Here is a 21,896-nt window from a genome sequence, read left to right as displayed (position 1 = left end):
TACTCACAGGTTTACTTTCCTTTTCACATAGTAATTACGCATTTTCTTTTATGCTCAAAATCTAGTTTAATGTCCATTTTCTGGTTAATTTATAACAAACATCGTCAGAGGGTGAAGTTCATTAAGGACAACAAACTGACCTAGTTTACGAGGAAACTAGGCCAGCCGTGCAAACATGTTGTTAAGAAAAAGCTAGGAGAAGTTCATCACTATGACGGGTAAATGAAATGATTTGCAAATAGTTTTTGTGCCTTCCCAACTTACGCGAGCGTCCTCTAATCCCTTATGGCACCATTGACATGATGGATTTTACACTGATTCAAAATGAAGTAGAAGTGACTGCAAATGCTTGGAAGTGCCCCTACAAAAATCACCCCCTCGAAAAAAATGCTTGGAGGTACACTTGTCACTCGTGTGATGAACACTAACTCGATCTCGTGGGCCTTTGCTAACTTAAGTTAATATTTTTCTTGAAGTGCATGCATAAATTACGCCACTCTGTGGTGATGAAGCGATGTGTTTGTGCTGGGTTAGCTGGTGGTACGACCCTAATGGGATAGCTTCAATCTTCTGCATTTATACTTGTTGGTAGTTGTTTCAAGAGCTTGTTACTCATTTATGCAGCTTACTATCCTGGCAATTGGTGATGGTGTCACAACCTCTTTCTGGTATGACGAATCCATGTCTGGGTGGCGACTAGGTTGGATTCTCTCCTCAAATCATGTGCATCCTCACCCTTTCCCTCTCACCTCTCTGCTACCATAATTTGATGGCACTCCTCACTAGTACAAAATAGCATGTCACTAACCCACATCGTTGAGCGGTTTTACGGAACCCCCAGCACCGGGCTCAACAAATGAGAGATTGACTTTAGAAAATTCATCACTAACATGCGCGATGATGGGAAAGAGGGCATGCCAATTGGCGTAGATGCCATAGATATAGACTGAATACAATTTATAGTAAAGGAATGTATATGAGAGAAATAAATTAGCGAGTATTTACTTTTTGAGAAAACGCAAAAGGGTTGTGTCCCATTTCATTGAAAGGAATAAGGAGTATTTACAAGCCAGGTACAAGACACGGGCTGAAGAAAGGACACATATGGCGTGTCGAATAAGGTAGTTCTATTGATATTTGGGAGGATGAAAGGATTCCATAGTTTCTCCTGAAAAATATTTACTAATAAAGGCTAGAATGTGATCACTAAGGTGAGTGACTTGATAAATTCAGCTACAAATCAGTGCAATGAAGCACATATTGATCAGACCTTTTGGAAGATTGATGCTTGCCGAATCAAGTCTATTCCATTGCCTCAACATGATATCACTCATCTTGTTGTGTGGCATCTCAGGAAGAACGGGGGGTTTCGGTATGTCCTGCATACCCATGTTGAATGGGAGATGCAATATGGAAGAAAATTACATGTTGGCCAAGGTCTAGGACCAATGAAAGCTCGTCTGATGTGGGAGAAAATCTAGAAACTAAAAGCATTTGCCAAGGTTAAAATATTTGTGTGGAGGGTAATGCATAATACTTGACCGTGCCGGGTCACACTTGTAAGTCGACATGTTAAAGTGAGTGGTCAATGTCAAATACGCAACAGTGGTGCTGAAGATGTGTTAAACATCTATTGTTCCTATGTCCAAGAGCAAAGCAAGTTTGGAAAAACCTTGGCTTGGAGCTTAAAATTTCGGAGGCATGTGCTATAGACCGTGCTAGTCAAGCAGTTCTAGAGTTCCTTTTGTGCACATATCAACCAAAGTTTCCAATTATGGGCCAGTGTTGTAACCTACGCAATTACATGCCGGTATCCATGGCTTTAACGATGACATGTGATCAATGGTGAACCTATCCAACTTGAGAAAAGATCAATTGTGGTAATCAGTTCATTAATATCCAACTTATCAGCTTATTCGCCTAGAGCAAAACCAAAGAAAGCAAGTTGGATTAAACCTCCTATAATTATGTTAGGGTCAACGTTGATACTTCTTTCAACGGAGACTATTTGAGAGGGACTACTGGGGCTGGGGCTGTTATTCGTGACAGCAAAGGCTATTCAGTGGTGGCGTGCAACACAAAGATTTGAGCATGTGGTGGATGCACTATCCGCTGAAGCGCAGACACTAAAGAAAGTTATGGATCTTGCACAATTTGTCGGTTGTAACAGATTAGTCATCATGTCAGGCTATTTGGTGGCGGTGGAGATGATGAAGAAGCTAGCCATTGCGTGGCAGCTGCGATCTTAGATGATTTCTATCATATTGCATGTGATTTTGGTAAAATATCTCTGGAACATGTTTCAAGATATGCAAATGTAGTAGCCCATGAACTAGCTAGGAGATCTCAACCATCTGGTTGGATGGACGATTCCTCTAGATTTTATTCGTACTTGTTTGTTAGACGATGCAACCTTGGTTTGAGTGTGTTTGAGTTGTTAAAAAGGGCTATAGCTCCTGTGCGTGCCCAAAGTATGCCCAAAGTATGGCTCCTGCCTTGATCCTGCACTAAGAGTTTGGATGCGGCTTGGCCCCGTCTTATTGCGGATACTTTAGTTCCAAAATTCTTATATTTACATCACAACCCGATCAATTATATATATGAAAACAAAAAACCATGATTAAGAATTCCACCATTACAAAGGATTGAAACATATGATTATTACAAAAGATAAATAAATATTCTCCTTGTGATCGATGAAGAACTCTTGCCACTCATCCCTCCATACCTTCATATAAATCAAGAAAACCATCGATTAGTTTTCTTGCATACATTTTGTCCTATGTTGACATCAATTAAGACATGAAGCGAAGACCAAATAGAGCGACACCTCTATCGTTGTTCATGTAGAATAGGAAGTTGACTCACATACTATTGGAGTAGTCGGAGCCGAAATCGACTGTATCAACAAAATTATCTTTGGCGGAGCCACCTTCTTTGCAAGCACATGCCACTCCTAAAGTATTATACCATGGAACCTTGTCGAAGCTTTGCTGACTTATAGGCTTGACATATGTTTCCTTTGTAAAGCTAGGAGGAACCGAGTTAGAGGATGCATCCCGGTGCACACTCATGTGGTGATCAAGTGAAGTAGTTCTTGAAGATTTTGCTACAACCCACATCCTCCTTTTAGGTGACTTGGACATCATACCCCAGAACACATCCTTGTTGTTAAATAGATCTCTTTTTCTTTTTCTGATTCGGGATAGGAAATAATCTCTTTCTCTTTAGAAGAGATCATGACTTGTTTCCTGGTTTACTTCAGGTGAAACTTAGGAGCTTCCAAACTCAAAGAGACCAGAAGAAGCTAACAAGTTCAAATTTCAGCCCATACCATTGGATATTAGGTCACACGGTTGAGACTATTTTGTGATAAATAATATCATTCAAATAAGATTTGGTCCACATATACTTAAGAGTTCAATGAAAGGAAAGAAGGTTGCTACAACAAAGCGTGGATACCCTTCTGGATGACATGGAGTTGAACAACACTTAGGATAAGGATCGTTTTGTAGATGTCAGTTTAAAGGTGGCATTCTCCAAATAGGAGGCCATCGAGTCTATAGGATACCAAGATCAAGAGTGATGACCTAGACTCGTCGTCTAGTAGCAAGTGAAATAGGAAACTAATGTTTCATGCTATATGCCAGGATATCGAAGAGCTTGGTGAAGCATTTAAAAGGACTTCCCAAGAATTTGATGTTATGTCCATTGGTGTTTTAGAGGATGATAGATTGATAGTGAATCTATTGACTTCCCTGAAGAAGGGTCAAAAGCTGATCAAGCTCATCATATATCAAGTCACCGGCTAGCCGACCCACATCCTATACCTAGAAAGGAGCCTAAGAACAACAATGTAGTTGTGAATGAAACAACTAACCCTATATCTAAGTTGTTGGTCAAGTATGATGTAATCCACATTTGAAAAAAAAAGATATGCCTTCTGTGTATGGTGGTTTACCTCTTTCTCTAGATTTGTGCAAGGCTTTGGTCATAGCTTCCTAGAAGATTATGAAGTGGAAGTCTCACGAACTAAAAATGAATTGAATGATGCGCTAAGGAGGACATGCTGCTAGACTCAAGTAAGCACAAAAATCCTTTTTCTTAGTTCATTTAGGTTGATGATTTTTCTAAAAATCGCATGATTGTTGATGCTGGATCGGCCATAAACTTGTTATATCTCTGTACTCTAAATAGAATAGGATATTCCATGAGACATTTGTTTTGGTCAAATGGAGATATCCATGGATTAATCAACCGGGCCAAGAAACCATGTGTACAACATCCTTGGTTTTTAAATTCGAGAAACGATGCAATTACGTGATGTTCCATGTAATTAATACAACCACCCCATATAATGCTTTGTTGAGTTGACAATGATTGCATGACAATCAAGTTGTACCATGAAAATCAAGGATATGGTACCCATGGCTTCTTGATGTGATTGATCAAAGCCATGAATAACCACATTGGACAGACTCAAATCTCTGGTAGAATATCCCAATCTTTTCAGAGTGTGCAGAGGTGACAAGTTTCATGGCTGATCCACCATTTATCATAATGTGATTTGTAGGTAACTCATTCATCTCACCAAATATAAGAAGATGTATATCGTGATTACTTGAGCGTGCATCATGTCCTCACAAGTGAACATGATATTTAGCATATCATTTAATTTAGTTTGAGTTTGTGAGACTTACACTCTATAATCTTGCCATAATGACAATGATATGACTAAAGCCTTACCCAAATTAGAAGAAAAAGAAAGTCATACACAGAAAGCATAGTTGGAATATTCTTCGAATGTGCAATTGCACTATACTTGATTGAAACCTTAGAGGTAGGGTAGGTTGTTTCATTCGCAACTACATATTGTTCCTAGGCTCCTTTCTAGGTGGAAGATGTGGGTCGAATAGCCGACGACCTGCCTAAGGTGGACTTGATCAACTTCCGGTATTTCTCCTTCATGGAAGTGAAGAGAGTCGCTATCATCCTCAAAAGCCCCAATGGTCATAGCATCAAATTCTTAGGGTAGTCCTTATAAACGATTTGCCAAGCTCTGTGATATTCCTAGCCCAGAGCGCGGAACATGCAATTTTCTTATTTCACTTGATGTTGGAGTCAAGGTCCTCGTCACTCTCGATCTTCTTATCTTTCGGACTTAATGGCATATAATGCTCCTCCTCGAAGAGTGTCTCTTTCTAGTTGACATCTACAACGCCCTCCATACCCCAAGTGTGTTGCTTTGAGTGCCATCATGAAGAGTGGCCATGTTTGTATTAACCTTCTTTTTTCTTTAAACTTTCAAGAAGGTATTCATAAATCATACCTTCATCTATCGTTTTTAATGATATTCTTTACCACAAAACAATCTTTGAGCGTGTGATCCAATATCCGATGGTATGGGACGGAATTTGGGTCGAGTTGTTAGTTTCTTTCGGTCTTTTTGAGTTTGGAAGCTCAATAGGTTTCATATGAAGTAAAACGGCAAACAATTCACCAATCTCTTCTATTGGGAATGTGTATTCCCTGTTCTGACCCTTAGTGATGGTCGGCCCCCTATAAGTTCATGCACATGTACGCTCTGTACTGCTCACGGGTGTTGTTGTGTCCATAACTTGCACCATCTTCGGCTTGGTGGGAAACTTATCGCACTGATTGTATTATCGACCAGCTTGGTAGCTACTTTGTTCAACATGCCACGAGCTTCATATAATTCTCAATATATGTAGATTTTGAGGTCATCTCCACAAAAGTTAGAGTCTGCAAGTGCAAATACATGTGATAGGATGCAGATTATTCATACAAATACCCACCACTTCAAGTTCAACAATCGGTGGATTTCTGAGTTATCCCTTGCTCTGCTTTAAGTTAGCTCAGTGATGCCCACAGTTTCGAGTGTTGTTGAAGCTCTCGAAAAGTGTCTTGTATTTGTTCCTATGTCCTAGCCAAACTCGATGGAAGTGTAAAACAGGACTTGAGAATGTTTGCACAAATTGTCGTAGGAGGAGTGCACCATTTTGAGCCAGGAAATGAGCTATGTGTTCATGTGGAGACCCACCTCCATTGAATTTACTTAAGTGAGGATGCCGGAAAATTGGCCGAGAATAGTACAAGGTCAACATCTGGTGTGTATGGCTTAACATATGCCGGTCGCATGTAGTGACTTTGCATATACTGTGTCTTGACTCCTTCGGCTGTCATTTTCTTAATTCTTAAAGGGTTAAGTTTTTGACTTTCTTGATTATTTTTATGACTAGCACAAGCATTTATGTCAACTTCTAAATTTGTAATTATTAGCTACACTATTCCGTAAAGCAACCAACTCATCTTCCTTTTGCGGTAAGTTGTGCCACTCCTCTTCATCCTCACATACGAAGTTTATATATGTGACGAAGAGGAGTTGTGGCACAATTTACAACCTCACTACCATAGAAATAAAAATGATTTGGTTGCTTTATGCTAATAAAAGAAATTCAGAATCTGGGATAAATGTCTCTGCTAATAACCTAATAACCAGAAAGTCCATAAATTAACCTTGAAGCTATTAAAAATGATAGCCAAGGGAGTCAAGGAACAATATATGCAAACTCACTGCTCCATGTGACCATGATATGTTAAGCCATATCTGCCGGGTATTAACCTTGTACCATTCTCGGTCGTTTTTCGGGCATCCTCAGTTAAGTAAATATGGTGGAAGTGGATCTTCATATGAACACATAGCTCATTTCCTCACAGCATGTAAAGTAATGGCTCAAAATAGTTCACTCCTCCTAGGACAGAATGTGCAAACATTTCCGGTTCCTGCTTTTACTTGTACAACAATTTACCACCAAGTTTAATTAGGACATAGAAACAAATGGAAGACACTTCTCGAGTGCTTCAACAACACTCAGGACTCACTGGGCTAGCAAGGGATGAATGAGAAAGTTGCATATTTCGTTAATAGATGGAGAATTACCTAAGCCTCCACCGGTATGTGTATGTACAATCTGCATCCTAACACATGTATCTAGCACACAATGCAGCCCATTACTTTTGTGGAAATGGCCTCAAAAGCCCGAAGATGACTAGGGTTCCCATGAGCTGTGCATTTGGACTGAGGTGGCGATAGCTAGGGTTTCAATGAGTCGCTCATCCCTCCCACGAGTAGGGTTTCCGGTGAGCAAGATATCATTGTCAAGCTCACACTCCTTTCGAAGTGTGAAGCTTCATGTCCTGAAGTGGCCGCCTTGTAGGAGTTGAACATGCACCTCATTTTTCAAGGTGTCACACACCAAAAAGAACTCCAAGAATCTATGCAACAATCGTATGCAGGAAGGTAGGTAATTGGTCAGCAACACTTTTTTAGCTTATCCTATGCACCTAAATTTGGAGATGGATTTTGGTTCGATTTCTTACAATGTCGTTACTTCGTATGGGTGGATGGGATAATATGATCCATGATGGATCAACTTGCTTCTCAAGGTTATAAAAAGTACATGACGTTGACAATACATTCACAAAAAAGTTGCAGATGGCTCGTTCAATTGGTATTGATGGACTTGCAGAGTGCAAAATTGCTGGATAAATGGTTGAGCTGAAAAATTTAGCTTTTCTATGTTCAGTTGTTGCCAACACCCTCCTCTTACCGGTGCTCTAAATAATATGGAAGAGCGGGAACATATTTTTTTTTTTTGGACGGTGATCGCTCCCTACCCGGTAGATTGTAGATATTCTCGAAGAGCACAAGCATACATGGCCATGGGCAGCCCGGCCAGGCCTGGGTAGCCCGAAAACACCATTTTACACTATGGCCCGGCCCACGGCCTGACGGCCTTGGTGGGTATTTGGTCGGGCTAGGCCGGGCTTGGGCCTGATTTTTCGGTGTCGCGCTTTTCTCGGCTCGGCCCGGCCCGAGACATGGCTAGGTATAAGCACAGGTGTCTTTTGTTTTCTCTACACCTTTATTTAATTAATTTAAGTTTATGTAGGTGGACTTTTCTAATTCCTTGTTGTTATTTGCTAAAAGGCTATAACTCCCCTTGTCTCTATTTACATGGGCAAACATATTTCAGCTCAACTTTTATCATTAAATTGAACAACAAAACTTGAGACATGTGCTACATAAATTATACCATTGAATTCATATTCAACCCATATGTTATAATTTTATGACACATATTTCTATATTATTGGTATAATTTGATAGTTAAATTTAGATCACGTCTTAAGAGGACGTCGTGTATGTATGGATGGAGGGAGTACTTGAAAAAAATGGGATTTAGCATTGTACTCCCTTCGCTTCAAATTACTCCGCATGCAAATCGGAAGTTTATTTCAAGATGATTTTAATAACAGTGATTTGATTTTATGGATGCCGATACATTTCTCTATAAATTTGTCCATACTTTACAAAATATAACTGTAAAATTTGATTTTGCCAAAATCTAATATGCAACTTAATTTGAAACAAAGAGAGTACATGGTAATTTAAACCGGAGCCCAGAGGTCAATTATATGTTAGTTTTTAACCCTTTGAGATGCATGGCAATGCTAGCTACCATGAGTCTACTACAGATGCTAGCTAGCCTCCGTTGGTAGGGGGGCTTTAAGCTCACCTTCTCTTTCTTTCTGCGTGTGAGTGAGTGCATTACAGTGTGTGGAATCTGCAGTAACAGCTGTGGTGTGTGGTGTGGCGGTACAGCAGCTCTTCTTGCTTTTACTTTCCGTTTTACTAGTAGTTTGCTGGGCAGCAACACCACAGCCTCTGAACTTCCAAGCCCTATAAAATATAGAAGCATCAACGCCAAACATCTACTGGAGGTGCATATCCTGGGCATCATCTTACTTCTTACATCCAGTTTGCACTAAAAATTAATGAGAATCTTACTGCCGGTTCGTTCAATTTTAGCAGACACACGAAAGTTGTCTGTGTGCGCGTGTCAGTGTGTGTTGTGTATGCTGTGTTGTGCCTGAGAGAGAAAGAGAGAGCGAGAGAGAGAAGCTAACGAGGAGGGGCCCTTTAACTTTTCCTCAAGGGGCCAGCCGAGTGTGGCTTGAGTTAAAGTAGACAAGGAATTCTGCTCTCTCTCGTATTAAACCGGTGAAAGCAGCAGGCTGCCTGCCTCGATTTTTCTGTTATATGTACGCCTCTCTCCCTCACTCGTTGCCCTCTCTCCTTCGTCGCTCCCCTACCGTACCCCAACTCTACTCTACTCTCCTCTCCTCTCGGTTGGCTTCTCGGCTTCCTCTCTCGATCTCGATCTCTAGGTTGCCAATTGTGCTTGTTAACCATAGGCGCTTGTCAATTTGATCCTTTGCAGCTAGCTAGCAAGACGGAGTGCACCCGCGCATGCATGGACACCGTGTCCGGCGGCCGCGCGTGAACCAGACATGAACAGGGGTCACATCAGCAGCTCGGAGCTCATCGACGCCAAGCTCGAGGAACACCGGATCTCCACCGCCAGGCACTGCCCCAATTGCCGCCACAAGCTCGACTGCAAACCGGTACGTATGTCAATTCCGTTTTGCCTTTCTGCCACAGCTAGGCGTTAGGGTTTCTTGAATGGTGCAACTTGCTGATTTTGATGGAATTATTGATCTGATTGGTGTAAACTGCAAGAAGGATTGGTTGGGTTTGCCGGCTGGCGTCAAGTTCGATCCGACAGACCAGGAACTGATCGAGCACCTCGAGGCCAAGGTGAGGGAGGAAGGCTCGAGATCTCACCCTCTCATCGATGAGTTCATACCGACGATAGACGGCGAGGACGGCATCTGCTACACACATCCTGAGAAACTTCCAGGTGAGCGAGTGAGATGGCTATCTAGCTAGCTACTATCTCAGATAGCCGTGAACAGAAACATTAATTGAAACCGTATACTTGCACACAGATATATTCCTTGCTTTTAACAAACTTTAGCTTTGCTTTCCATGGTGTGATACATATATCGTATGTTGGGATTATATATATATTTCGCCATGAATTTTGTGTTGTGGTTTGGATTTGGGTATATGGCATATATTCTCTTGTTGTTCTGGATGTGCTCTAGCTCCCCCCTCTATTCTTAGTGTTCTCTACATGTGCTCTTGGGTTGGGTATATGCAAAGAGAACTAATATTGTTTATGGAAAGTTGTGCCTGCCTGCCTAGTCTCATCTCCCTCTCTCTCCTCTCTATGTCATGATGGTAAGATGCTTCTGAAGTTTCCAAATAAGTTTCTTTCCTCCCTTTCCATGTCTTCTCTTTTTTCCAGAGGTTTGTTGCATCTGTCAAGAAATCATAGGCCTCCCACCCACCAATACCGCGTACTCACACAGTAAATTAATTCCTGCATCTGATCACTGACCAGGTGTGACAATGGACGGCCTAAGCAAGCACTTCTTCCACCGGCCGTCCAAGGCCTACACCACGGGCACGAGGAAGCGGCGCAAGATCCAGACGGAGTGCGACTTGCACAAGGGGGAGACGAGGTGGCACAAGACCGGCAAGACCCGGCCCGTGATGGCGAGCGGCCGGCAGAAGGGGTGCAAGAAGATCCTGGTGCTCTACACCAACTTCGGCAAGCACCGCAAGCCGGAGAAGACCAACTGGGTGATGCACCAGTACCACCTCGGCGACCTCGAGGAGGAGAAGGAGGGGGAGCTGGTGGTCTGCAAGATCTTCTACCAGACGCAGCCCAGGCAGTGCAGCTGGTCCTCCACCTCCGCCACCGACCGGGGTGCCGGCGCGGCATCCATTGCGGCGGCGGCGGTGCAGGAGCAGCGCATGAGAGACAGCGGGAGCGGCAGCTGCTCGTCTAGGGACCATGAGGCGTTGTCGGCGACGTCCTACCCGGGCGGGTATGCCGTGGCGGCCGCCGTCGAGATGCAGCATCTGAAGCATTCCGGTGACCATTTCAGCTTCGCGCCTTTCAGGAAGAGCTTCGAGGAGGTAACTAATTAGACATTCTTTCGTCGCAGCATTTCGGTATGTGGTTAGTTACTTTGTTTGCGAAGTCGAGTAGTGCTGGTGAAGGAATTCATGTTCGTAGCTAACGCTGCCGGTAGGTCCAGGTGCACATCATGCAGATCGCGCAAAGTACAGCTTGGTCGGTCCGTCCATTCCCAATTTCCCATGCATGCACGCAGGCACTACTATAGTTTTCTTGTTCGCTCAGAGGCGCAGAACGATATAGATAGGTCATTTCTGTTTGGTTAGATGGGTTTTCCTGACGCATACGTGTGGATGGGCCGTTTGGGGTAGCTGACCTAATGTGCCATTGTAAAGCAAGAGATGAGCTACATACATGCACATCACACAGCATGGGAGAGAGAGTAGAGAGGCAGAGGTCCCTTTTAATTAGTTCGAGCCTCACATCATTTTACTCAAACTGCAAGCAACGCTGCCTAGAAACCATCCACCCACCGTGAAAGCAAAAACTACCAACAGATTTCTTTTTTGAATAATTGATGCATGCGTCCCATTCTCTCCTACCTAAGAAAAAAATAGATTACGAGAAAGCTCAGACAACGCACGTAACAGCATAACAGAAAGGGAACGCAAATAAATGAGTGGTGATACATAAAGGAGACTAGCTATATACGATTTTTCATGTGAATATGAATGCATTATTAATTTCACCACTTGTATATGTTGAGCAGGTTGGTATCGGTGGTGACCAGGTGCCATCCGATCAGCTGCGAAGATCAGAGCAGCAGCACCGCGACGGCCAGGAACAACAACCTCACCGGCCGGATCTTGCAACGACGGTCGTGCCTGCCACGGCCTTCCTCATCAGTAGGCCAACGAATCCCATTTCAACTACGGTTCCACCACCGTTGCAGCATTCCTCTGTTGTGCTTGATCATGATCAGTTTCATGTGCCAGCAATTTTTCTCCATGACAAATTTCAGGTGATTCCTTCCTGCCAGTTTATTTTCCAACTTATATCATCTTAAATAATCTGCTTCTATTTTCTGAGTAACTGAATTCTGCAACGCAAGTTTGAAACCACCATATGAACGCATGTGTCCATTCACATTGAGAACGGTCACGTTAAGGAAAAAAAATAACTAGTGTGTGCTTCTATCTACACAAGTTTAGGCACTTGCCATCCATTTTCCGTACAAATTAACATCCATTTTCTTACTTAATATTTCACACTATTTTTTGGCACTAGCTAGGGTTGCTAACAAATATACCAAAAACAATTTCCAGATTTTATATAAATAAACCTCACTTACATAAGCACATCTAGGATGCCAGTCATTTCGTTTGAATTTGCATTAGTTTATGAAAATAAAACATGCCGTGCAAAGTGACACTGTTTTTAAGCATGGGTATTTTGTTCTTTTCTGAACGTCAACTTGGGTAATCTGTTACTCTCAATGTACAATGCACATTAGCACATATATGTTCCACCAACTTTATGTTGTGTAACTTGTGTTGGAAGATGCATTGCAGTTTTTACAGGAATATATAGGGAGAGCATAGACAATTTTGGAAGAATTCTTTGTGCTATGGCATATTGTTCAGTTTTGTAGCTAGGTTGATACTTATAGTCCGAAAATTCACTATTTTGTTAATACACAGCTCTATAATTCCACCCTTCGCACTTGGATAAATTTGGAATTATGGCAATACATTACTTTTTATTTGATGTATATATTGATCCATTGTGCAAGACAGAATTATATTCATAGTTCCTTTACCCTTTTCTTTTCCTCTTTACTAAAAGAGCGCTTTAGTTACTGTTCCATTCCAACGTTATTACCACAGAACATGCAACAACAGCAACATCAAAAGATTGACCGTAGGTCTGCTGGCTTGGAAGAACTGATAATGGGCTGCACGTCTACATGTACAAAAGGAGTAAGCAACAATTTCCTTCCACTTATATTTGATTGCCTCCTAAGCTCGTTGAAAACTGACAAGAAATACACAGCTTAACATGATTTGTATGTTAGTGATTCCTGAAAATATCTAGGGAGCATACGGATAGGTGCAGCATGAGCTGCATGTGACCTTTTCACACGGTTTAAGCTAAGCACACATTAGTCTCTAATAAGTTAATGTACATTTGGTTATCTTGATTCATATAGATATAGGTGGGAAAGCTGCAAGTTGTGTGGTATAGGGCATAGAAAAGAAAGACTGCTCCAGGGGGGCCTGAGGAAACTTCAGTGTGGGGTCTCCCAGTTTCTCTGTCTCCCTAGCGCTCTGAAACAAGTCCTTCACCATGACAGCTTTTCATCCCATTTGTTTCCTGTTTATAAATTGGTCATTTTAGGTGCTTTTACAGCATGCATGCCGGGAGAGACCTTTGGCGCTCCTAGTGAGATAGAAGAGACATCATGAATATATGCAAACAAGGACCACCCTTTACTTTTCTTTGGAGTGCCAAAGGGGTGTCCAAAGACCAACGTAAAAAACAAGGCCATACTTTCCTGCTTTCATGACCATATAGGCTAAAATGGGAGCTTTTTATCCGTGTCGGTGGCCCCTTCTTGTTGTTCAGACTTGTAGGTACTTTGGCCTGTAGAACTAGAGTTATGTTTACTATTATCTCTTGTGTCAAGAACAAAGTAAATGGAGTATGTTTTGATCTTTTCTCTGTCTTTTCTGTCAACCGATTCACATTGAACCATGCATGCATTGAACTTGCAAGCTATTGTTATGATTGATAGTCTGGGGTTCCTCCTAGTGTACAGTTTACTAGATTGTCTTGTCAAGTTATCAGTTCAGCCTTAGTGTAGTACAAGGTCCTGGTTTGCAAACTGTACATATTCCGACAATACAAACGAACTGCTTTCATATCTCTCATAGTCTCATGTCTAATCCAGCTTTGCCAAATCCTTGCAAAGACACCTCAAGTGATGATGTATCTCTCTCACTTGAACCTTGATGTCTTCTGGACTCTAGAACGTAAAATGGAATTCTAAGCAGTTGGATTCAAATACACATTATCGATTTTTTTACCTACTGACATGTATCCTGCTCTCTTTCAAGTGATGTCGTAGCTTTCTCACTTGAATCATCTGTTGCACTTCACTGGGGCTGTTCCTTTTTGACCACTTTTCCTATCATACTGCAGGAGACCTCGATTCCTCACTCCCAAGAGACAGAATGGCCTTACCCATACTGGCCTCCTGACAACCAAGATCATCATGGATAGTAGCAACAAGACTTGGTAAATAGTGCCAATCAGTACCAGATTAAAGAAAAAACCAGCCACGACCTCTTTTACTAGTGTGGTCTCTGCCTCCTTGAATATACGGTGTTGCTTTCTTGGAGAATGCACAACTGTTAATTGGGAGAAGAGAGAGATCTCATAGATCTTGGTGTGTCAATGGGAAAAAAATAAAGAATCCAATTTAACTTTGCAACACTCCAAGATAGAAGAGACAAAGGTGTTGAAGCAAAAGAAAAGAGGAAAACGGTTGGGGAAAGGTATTGCTGTGCTGACACCAGAATGGGGCCTAATCAATGAATCTTACTCGAAGTATTATTATATGCACATCATTAAGTTTATCACAACTTTTGGTGTAGTTAATTAGATATTTCTTAATTGTAAAAAGTAATTCTACTGCTTGCATGTACATTAACCCTTGTATAACCTGTGTTCCAAGTGCGCAAGGGTAAATGGATTTGACACACGTTTTTTCTCCCTTTTTAGAGGCACGGTATTTGTGTTGTCTTGCTTACTGGTGTTACTTCACTTTGGGATGAGTTGAATTCATGTGCCAGATTATTTTCAAGAAATAAAGTGATCCTGTCATGTGTACATAATGTTATCTTACATACAAATTTGTTGTGACCTGAATTTATTTTGTTCAATAAAAAAAAGTTCGTATGTAGCTATCATGGACACTACATATAAATTTGATTCATAACACATTTGTGTGCACCATATTATAGTACTCCCTCCGTCCCATGAAATTTATATTAACTTTGTCCGAATATGGGTGAGGGAGTACATGAATTTATAACATATTCTTGGCCTTGGAAATCATATGTTTTGTACCAAGGGTTAGTAATGCTAACTAAATTTCTTTTGGCACGCAATTAGTTTTACCACAATAAAGATAACTACTTTATCAAACATATCAAATTAGATTATGGAAACCCATATATCAACACTAAAACTAATATGGCAAATGATATTCCAAATGAAAGAATATGGCATGAACTTAAATCAATATTCCTTTTGCCCTGTTCTCGTCTATTTAGAACTGTTGGTGATTCATCCTTTCATTTAAAATATGTTCCTTTGTTTCAAGGGGTATCACCCCTAGTTCTCTAACAACATATCATGTCTTATGAATATAATGTTGGCACTCGCATGTGCTTGTTTTAAGGTTGTAGCTTGTACTACATATCCTATCTGTTAATATTATATGTAATTAATGATAAGACATTCTACACACATTACAAGTATATGCACATCATATGCTTATTCCCTTATTATTTCTGATATTTATTGTACATACTATAATATGCATGTGTAACTTTTATTCCCCAAGACAAAAGAAGAAATTGATTCAGGAGTACCACGGAACACTTCAGTTCTCATTTTGAATAAAGACATTCAAGTATGAAAAAAATGAAAAACCATGCAAATAAAAAATACATATAAAATTGGAAAAAATAAGAGTTGTGGAACGTTTCTGCGATTTTGACTATCCACATCTCGCCGAAAGCAGTGTGCCATCCAGTGGTGAGCCTAGAAGGACATGTGCAGCCATCAGGACGGAGCACCCTCTCCTGCTCCCACCACGCGCCCTATCCCCCCCCCCCCCCCTCGTTGCTATGGTCGCTAAGTGAGAAGAGTTTAGGGCGCGTGAGAGCCCCGCTTCCATCGCGAAGTGGGGACCGAAGCGGTCCGAGCTTTCATGTGAGTTTTGGAGATATGCCCAAGAAGCAATAATAAAAGTGTTTATTGTTATATCTTAGTGTTCATGATAAATATTTACATCCCATGCTATAATTGTATTAACCGGAAACATTAATATTTGTGTGTTTTGTAAATATAAAGTAGTTCCTAGTAAGCCTCTTGTTAAACTAGCTTGTTGATTAATAGATGATCATGGTTTCCTGATCATGAACATTGCATGTTATTAATAACAAGATCATATCATTAGGTGAATGATGTGATGGACATACACCCATAATAAGCGTAGCATAAGATCAAGTCATTAAGTTCATCTTGCTATAAGCTTTCGATACATAGTAACCTAATCCTTAGATCATGATATCATGTAAATCACTTACACCAGATGGGTAATTTGATTACATCAAACGCCACTTTGTAAATGGGTGGTTATAAAGATGAGATTAAGTATTCAGAAAGTATGAGTTGAGTCATATGGATCAAGAGTGGGATTTGTCCATCCTGATGACGGATAGATATGTTCTGGGCCCTCTCGATGGAATGTCATTCAATTATCTTGCAAGCATGTGACTACGTCACAAGGGATGACATACCACAGTACGAGTAAAGAGTACTTATCGGTAACGAGGTTGAAGTAGGTATAGAGATACCGATGATCGAACCTTGGATAAGTAAAGTATCGCGCGACAAAGGGAAACAGTATCGTATGTTAATGGTTCATTTGATCACGAAGTCATCGCTGAATATGTGGGAGCCATTATGGATCTCCAGGTCCCGCTATTGGTTATTGGTCGGATAGGGGTCTCGATCATGTCTGCATAGTTCACGAACCGTAGGGTGACACGCTTAAGGTTCGATGTTGTTTAGTAGGTACGGAATATGAGTTGGAGACCGAATATTGTTCGGAGTCTCACATGAGATCCAGGACATCACGAGGAGGTCCGGAATGGACCGGAGGCAAGTTGTGTTTCGGAATTGTTCTGGAAGAATTCTGCTGTTTTATATTTCAGAAAAGTTGTTCTGGAAATATTCTGGGAATTGGACAAAACAAAAACAGAAGTTCCTATTTTTCTGTCACGCAGACGGAGTCAAAAGGGGAAACAGATACAGGCCAAGAGTGGGACAGACCACCCCTAGGCACGGGCCCACCCCAGGCCGCGCCTAGGCATGGTCTAGGCCCACCAGGCGCCGACCCTAGATGGGTTCTGGGAAACCCTAACCCTACCCCCGACTATATATAGAGGGATGGGTTGTCCGGCCATAGCTGCTCCGTACGCAACCCTAATCTGCCACCTCTCCTCCCTCCCAGTTTCTCCTGCTCCGTAGGCGAAGCCCTGCAGGAATTCTCCTCCACCACCACCACCACGTCGTCGTGTTGTTGGGATTCCGAGTGGATCTACTCCTCCGCTGCCCGCTGGAACGGGGAGAGGAAGGACTTCATCGACATCGTACGTGTGACCGAGTATGGAAGTGCTGTCGGATTGCAGCACTAGAACGATCGTCTACATCAACCACGAGATCTCATCTCGTTAAGGCTTTGGATCTTTGAAGGTTAGTCTCTCTTCTATATCGTTGCTCTGATCTCATAGATTATATCTTGGCTTTTCCATAGATTGGGTCTTGGTTTTATTCATCTTTACGGTAGAAAACTTTTTTTTATGCTACAAACCCTACAGTGGTATCAGAGCCGTGTCTATGCATAGATTTGTTGCACGAGTAGAACACAATGGTTTTGTTGGCGTTGATGCTTTTGTTGTTGCTTGCCTTTCGTGTACTTTGCATCTTGCGGGATGGGGGGATGAAGCGGCCCGGGCTAACTTTACATGACCGCATTCATGAGACTTGCTCCACGCTTGACATGCAACTTGTATTGCATAAGTGGCTCAGCGGGTGTCAGTTTCTCTCACCATAGTTAAGATCCAATTTACAATCTGCACTTGAAAACACTTGTATCAGCGTTGTGGTTCTTGTTCGTAGGTAAGATCAGATCTTATTTGGAAGCCCCAAGACACATAAAATATGCAAAGAAAATTAGAGGCGTCTAACTTGTTTTTGCAGGGGCATGTGATGTGATATGGTCATTATGTGATTATGTTTATATTTGATGTAAGAGATGATCATTATTGTAATATGGCAACCGGCGGGAGCCTAATGGTTGTATTTATTGTTTCATGACCTGTGTGTCAATCACCATGTAATAGCTTTATTATATTACTATGAGTTAGTAGTTGTAATAGTTGTTGTGGATGGTGGACAACCATGAAACAGTGCCATGGACCTTGGCGCAATGCTGGTGATGATGGAGATCATGCTCGTGTGCTTTGGGGATGGAGATCAAAGACACAAGAAGAAAAGGCCATATCATTGACATTATCCATGCATGTGATGTTTATCCTTGTATGCATCTTATTTTTCTTAGATCGCGATGGTAGCATTATGAGATGATCCCTCACATTAATATCAAGATAATAAAGTGTTCTCCCCTCGTATGCACCGTTGCAAAAGTTCGTCGTTTTGAAGCATCTCGTGATGATGCTAGGCGTCCCGAACCTCCAACTAGTTGGGCACTAACAATATTCACATATCCATAAAGTGTTCGTCCTTAGTATACACCGTTTCTAAGACTCGCCGTTTCGAAGCATCACTTGATGATCATGTGTTATAGATTTTACGTGTGCATACAACGGGTGCAAGCCAGATTTGCGCATGCGAATACTAAGGTTAAACTTGATGAGCCTAGCATGTACATACATGGTCTCGGAATACGGGATACCGAAAGGTAGAGTGTAGCTTAATCATGAAGTTGTCATGATTTGATGGATAAAATTATGAGTGAAATTGTTCCTCACATTAAAATCAAGGTTACTAATAGTGAAATCCGGAACACTTGTCATGCGATGATCAACTTCAATGTACGAACCTCAAGGTTATTGGTATTTGACCAACAAGCCTAGAAGTTATTGATGTTGAAGTGTTTTCTAAAATGTGAGGAAAGTCGAAAGAGAAACTACAAAAAAAATTGGCAGAAAGAAAGAAAAGACTAAAAAGTCTAGCTCAGGTGTATATAGATGATATACATGTTATGAAAGTATTCTTTGATTGGTCACAAAATGAAATTCTTGGGTATTTGTACCATATTGGTTGGTATGAAATGTCATACAACACAACGCAATACAAGAATATAATGGCCTAAGTGACTGACAAGGAATGTGGTAATAATGCACGTCTGGAACAAAATAAAGTGTTATTATGTTCATCGTTCGTATTCTACCTAGCCATTTAGATTTATAATAAAGAACTTCATAATTATTATTTTGCTCTGGTCGAATGAAATCAATGAGTTGTTCAAATTATGACCATACTCCATGAACGATGGATAAGTTATTATAAATCTTAATAGTGAAACACACATGCATAACACTGACGCTAAAATGCCATAAGGCAAATGATAAGTATTCCACTTATTTATGGAACCTCCATTTAGGTCATGTTAGAAAGGAGCGCATGAAGAAACCCCATGCAAATGGATTTTTGGAGTCATTTGATTTTCGAATCGTTCAGCGCTTGCAAATCTTTTTTAAAAAAGAATAACTGAAACACCGTTTATAGGCCAAGAGTTGAACGGGCAACTAGCTTAGAGGAAACATACATGATGATGTATATGCTTCATTTGGCATAGTTGTGTGCGGAAGATTCTTCTACTTCATGAAAACTTCCAACAATGAATTGAGTGTATATATATGGATATATTTATTCGATGAGGAAGAAGTTTGAAACATTTGAATAGATTCAAAATAATTTCTGCATGAAGTGGAAATCATCGTAATAGAAAAGTCAAATATCTATGATTAGATCATGGTGGAAATATTTGAATTACAAGTTTTAGCGAACCTCTAAGAGAGTTGCGAAATTGTTCCACAACTGCTTGTGACGGTAAAGCACTCGTCCGTTGGGAACCCCAAGAGGAAGGTGTGATGCGTAGAGCGGCGAGTTTTCCCTCAGAAAGAAACCAAGGTTATCGAATCCAGTAGGAGTCAAGAAGCACGTTGAAGGTTGATGGTGGCGGAGTGTAGTGCGGCGAAACACCAGGGATTCCGGCGCCAACGTGGAACCTGCACAACACAACCAAAATACTTTGCCCCAACTTAACAGTGAGGTTGTCAATCTCACCGGCTTGTTGTAACAAAGGATTAGATGTATAGTATGGAAGATGATGTTTGCAAAGAACAGTAGGAACAATGTTTGCAGTAGATTGTATTCGATGTAAAAGAATGGACCGGGGTCCACAGTTCACTAGTGGTGTCTCTACGATAAGAATAAGCATGTTGGGTGAACAAATTACAGTTGGGCAATTGACAAATAAAGATGGCATGACAATGCACATACATGTTATGATGAGTAGTGTGAAATTCAATTGGGCATTACGACAAAGTACATAGACCGCTATCCAGCATGCATCTATGCCTAAAAAGTCCACCTTCAGGTTAGCGTCTGCACCCCTTCCAGTATTAAGTTGCAAACAATAGACAATTGCATTAAGTATGGTGCGTAATGTAATCAACACAAATATCCTTAGACATAGCATTGATGTTTTATCCCTAGTGGCAACAGCACATCCACAACCTTAGAACTTTCTGTCACTGTCCCATATTAAATGGAGGCATGAACCCACTATCGAGCATAAATACTCCCTCTTGGAGTTACAAGTATCAACTTGGCCAGAGCCTCTACTAGCAACGGAGAGCATGCAAGATCTTAAACAACACATATATGATAGATTGATAATCAACATAACATAGTATTCCATATTCATCGGATCCCAACAAACGCAACATGTAGCATTACAGATAGATGATCTTGATCATGTTAGGCAGCTCACAAGATCCAACAATGATAGCACAATGAGGAGAATATGACCATCTAGCTACTGCTATGGACCCATAGTCCAGGGGTGAACTACTCACACATCAATCCGGAGGCGATCATGGCGATGAAGAGTCCTCCGGGAGATGATTCCCCTCTCCGGCAGGGTGCCGGAGGCGATCTCCTGAATCCCCCGAGATGGGATTGGCGGTGGCGGCGTCTCTGGAAGGTTTTCCGTATCGTGGCTCTCGGTACTGGGGTATTCGCGACGAAGGCTTCTTATAGGCGGAAGGGTAGGTCAGGGGCGTCACGAGGGCCCCACACGCCAGGGCCGCGCCGCCCTGTTGTGTTGGCGCCTCGTGGCCCCACTTCGTATCTCCTCCGATCTTCTGGAAGCTTCGTGGAAAAATAAGACCCTGGGCGTTGATTTCGTCCAATTTCGAGAATATTTCCTTACTAGGATTTCTGAAACCAAAAACAGCAGAAAACAGCAACTGGCTCTTCGGCATCTTGTCAATAGGTTAGTGCGGAAAATGCATAAATATGACATAAAGTGTGTATAAACATGTGAGTATCATCAATAAAGTAGCATGGAACATAAGAAATTATAGATACGTTTGAGAAGTATCAAGCATCCCCAAGCTTAGTTCCTGCTCGTCCTCGAGTAGGTAAACGATAACAAAGATAATTTCTTAAGTGACATGCTATCATAATCTTGATCAATACTATTTTAAGCATATGTAATGAATGAAGTGATTCGAAGCAATGGTAAATACAATGATTAAACAACTTAATCATATAGCAAAGACTTTTCATGAATAGTACTTTCAAGACAAACATCAATAAGTCTTGCATAAGAGTTAACTCATAAAGCAATAAATTCTTAGTAGAAAGTTTTGAAACAACACAAAGGAAGATATAAGTTTCAGCGGTTGCTTTCAATTTCAACATGTTTATCTCATGGATAATTGTCAACACAAAGTAATATGATAAATGCAAATAAGCAAGTATGTAAGCATCAATGCACAGTTAACACAAGTGTTTGCTTCTAAGATGGAAGGAAATAGGTAAACTGAGTCAACATAAAAGTAAAAGAATGGCCCTTCGCAGAGGGAAGCAGGGATAAATCATGTGCTAGAGCTTTTCAAGTTTTGAAATCATATAGAGAGCATAAAAGTAAAG

General features: G+C 41.2%; 1 protein-coding gene across 3 annotated transcripts; it reads left to right on the top strand.

The window, feature by feature from the left end:
- Positions 1–9,104: 9,104 nt before the first annotated feature.
- LOC127341519 (NAC domain-containing protein 75) lies at positions 9,105–14,635 on the top strand. Of its 3 annotated transcripts, none has more exons than XM_051367388.2 (7): positions 9,105–9,213; positions 9,306–9,489; positions 9,608–9,785; positions 10,332–10,912; positions 11,623–11,874; positions 12,740–12,832; positions 14,055–14,635. In XM_051367388.2, exons 2-7 carry the CDS (start codon positions 9,376–9,378, stop codon positions 14,133–14,135), a joined length of 1,299 nt encoding a protein of 432 aa, XP_051223348.1. In that variant the 5' UTR covers positions 9,105–9,213; positions 9,306–9,375; the 3' UTR covers positions 14,136–14,635. The 3 variants fall into 3 exon arrangements, with proteins under 3 accessions (XP_051223348.1, XP_051223347.1, XP_051223349.1); XM_051367387.2 differs by having other exon boundaries at positions 9,605–9,785; XM_051367389.2 differs by lacking the exon at positions 12,740–12,832 and having other exon boundaries at positions 9,605–9,785.
- The last annotated feature ends 7,261 nt before the right edge of the window (positions 14,636–21,896 follow it).

Source organism: Lolium perenne, chromosome 3, assembly GCF_019359855.2.
Source record: "Lolium perenne isolate Kyuss_39 chromosome 3, Kyuss_2.0, whole genome shotgun sequence".
NCBI lineage: Eukaryota > Viridiplantae > Streptophyta > Magnoliopsida > Poales > Poaceae > Lolium > Lolium perenne.
This window is presented reverse-complemented; position numbering and strand designations above follow the sequence as displayed.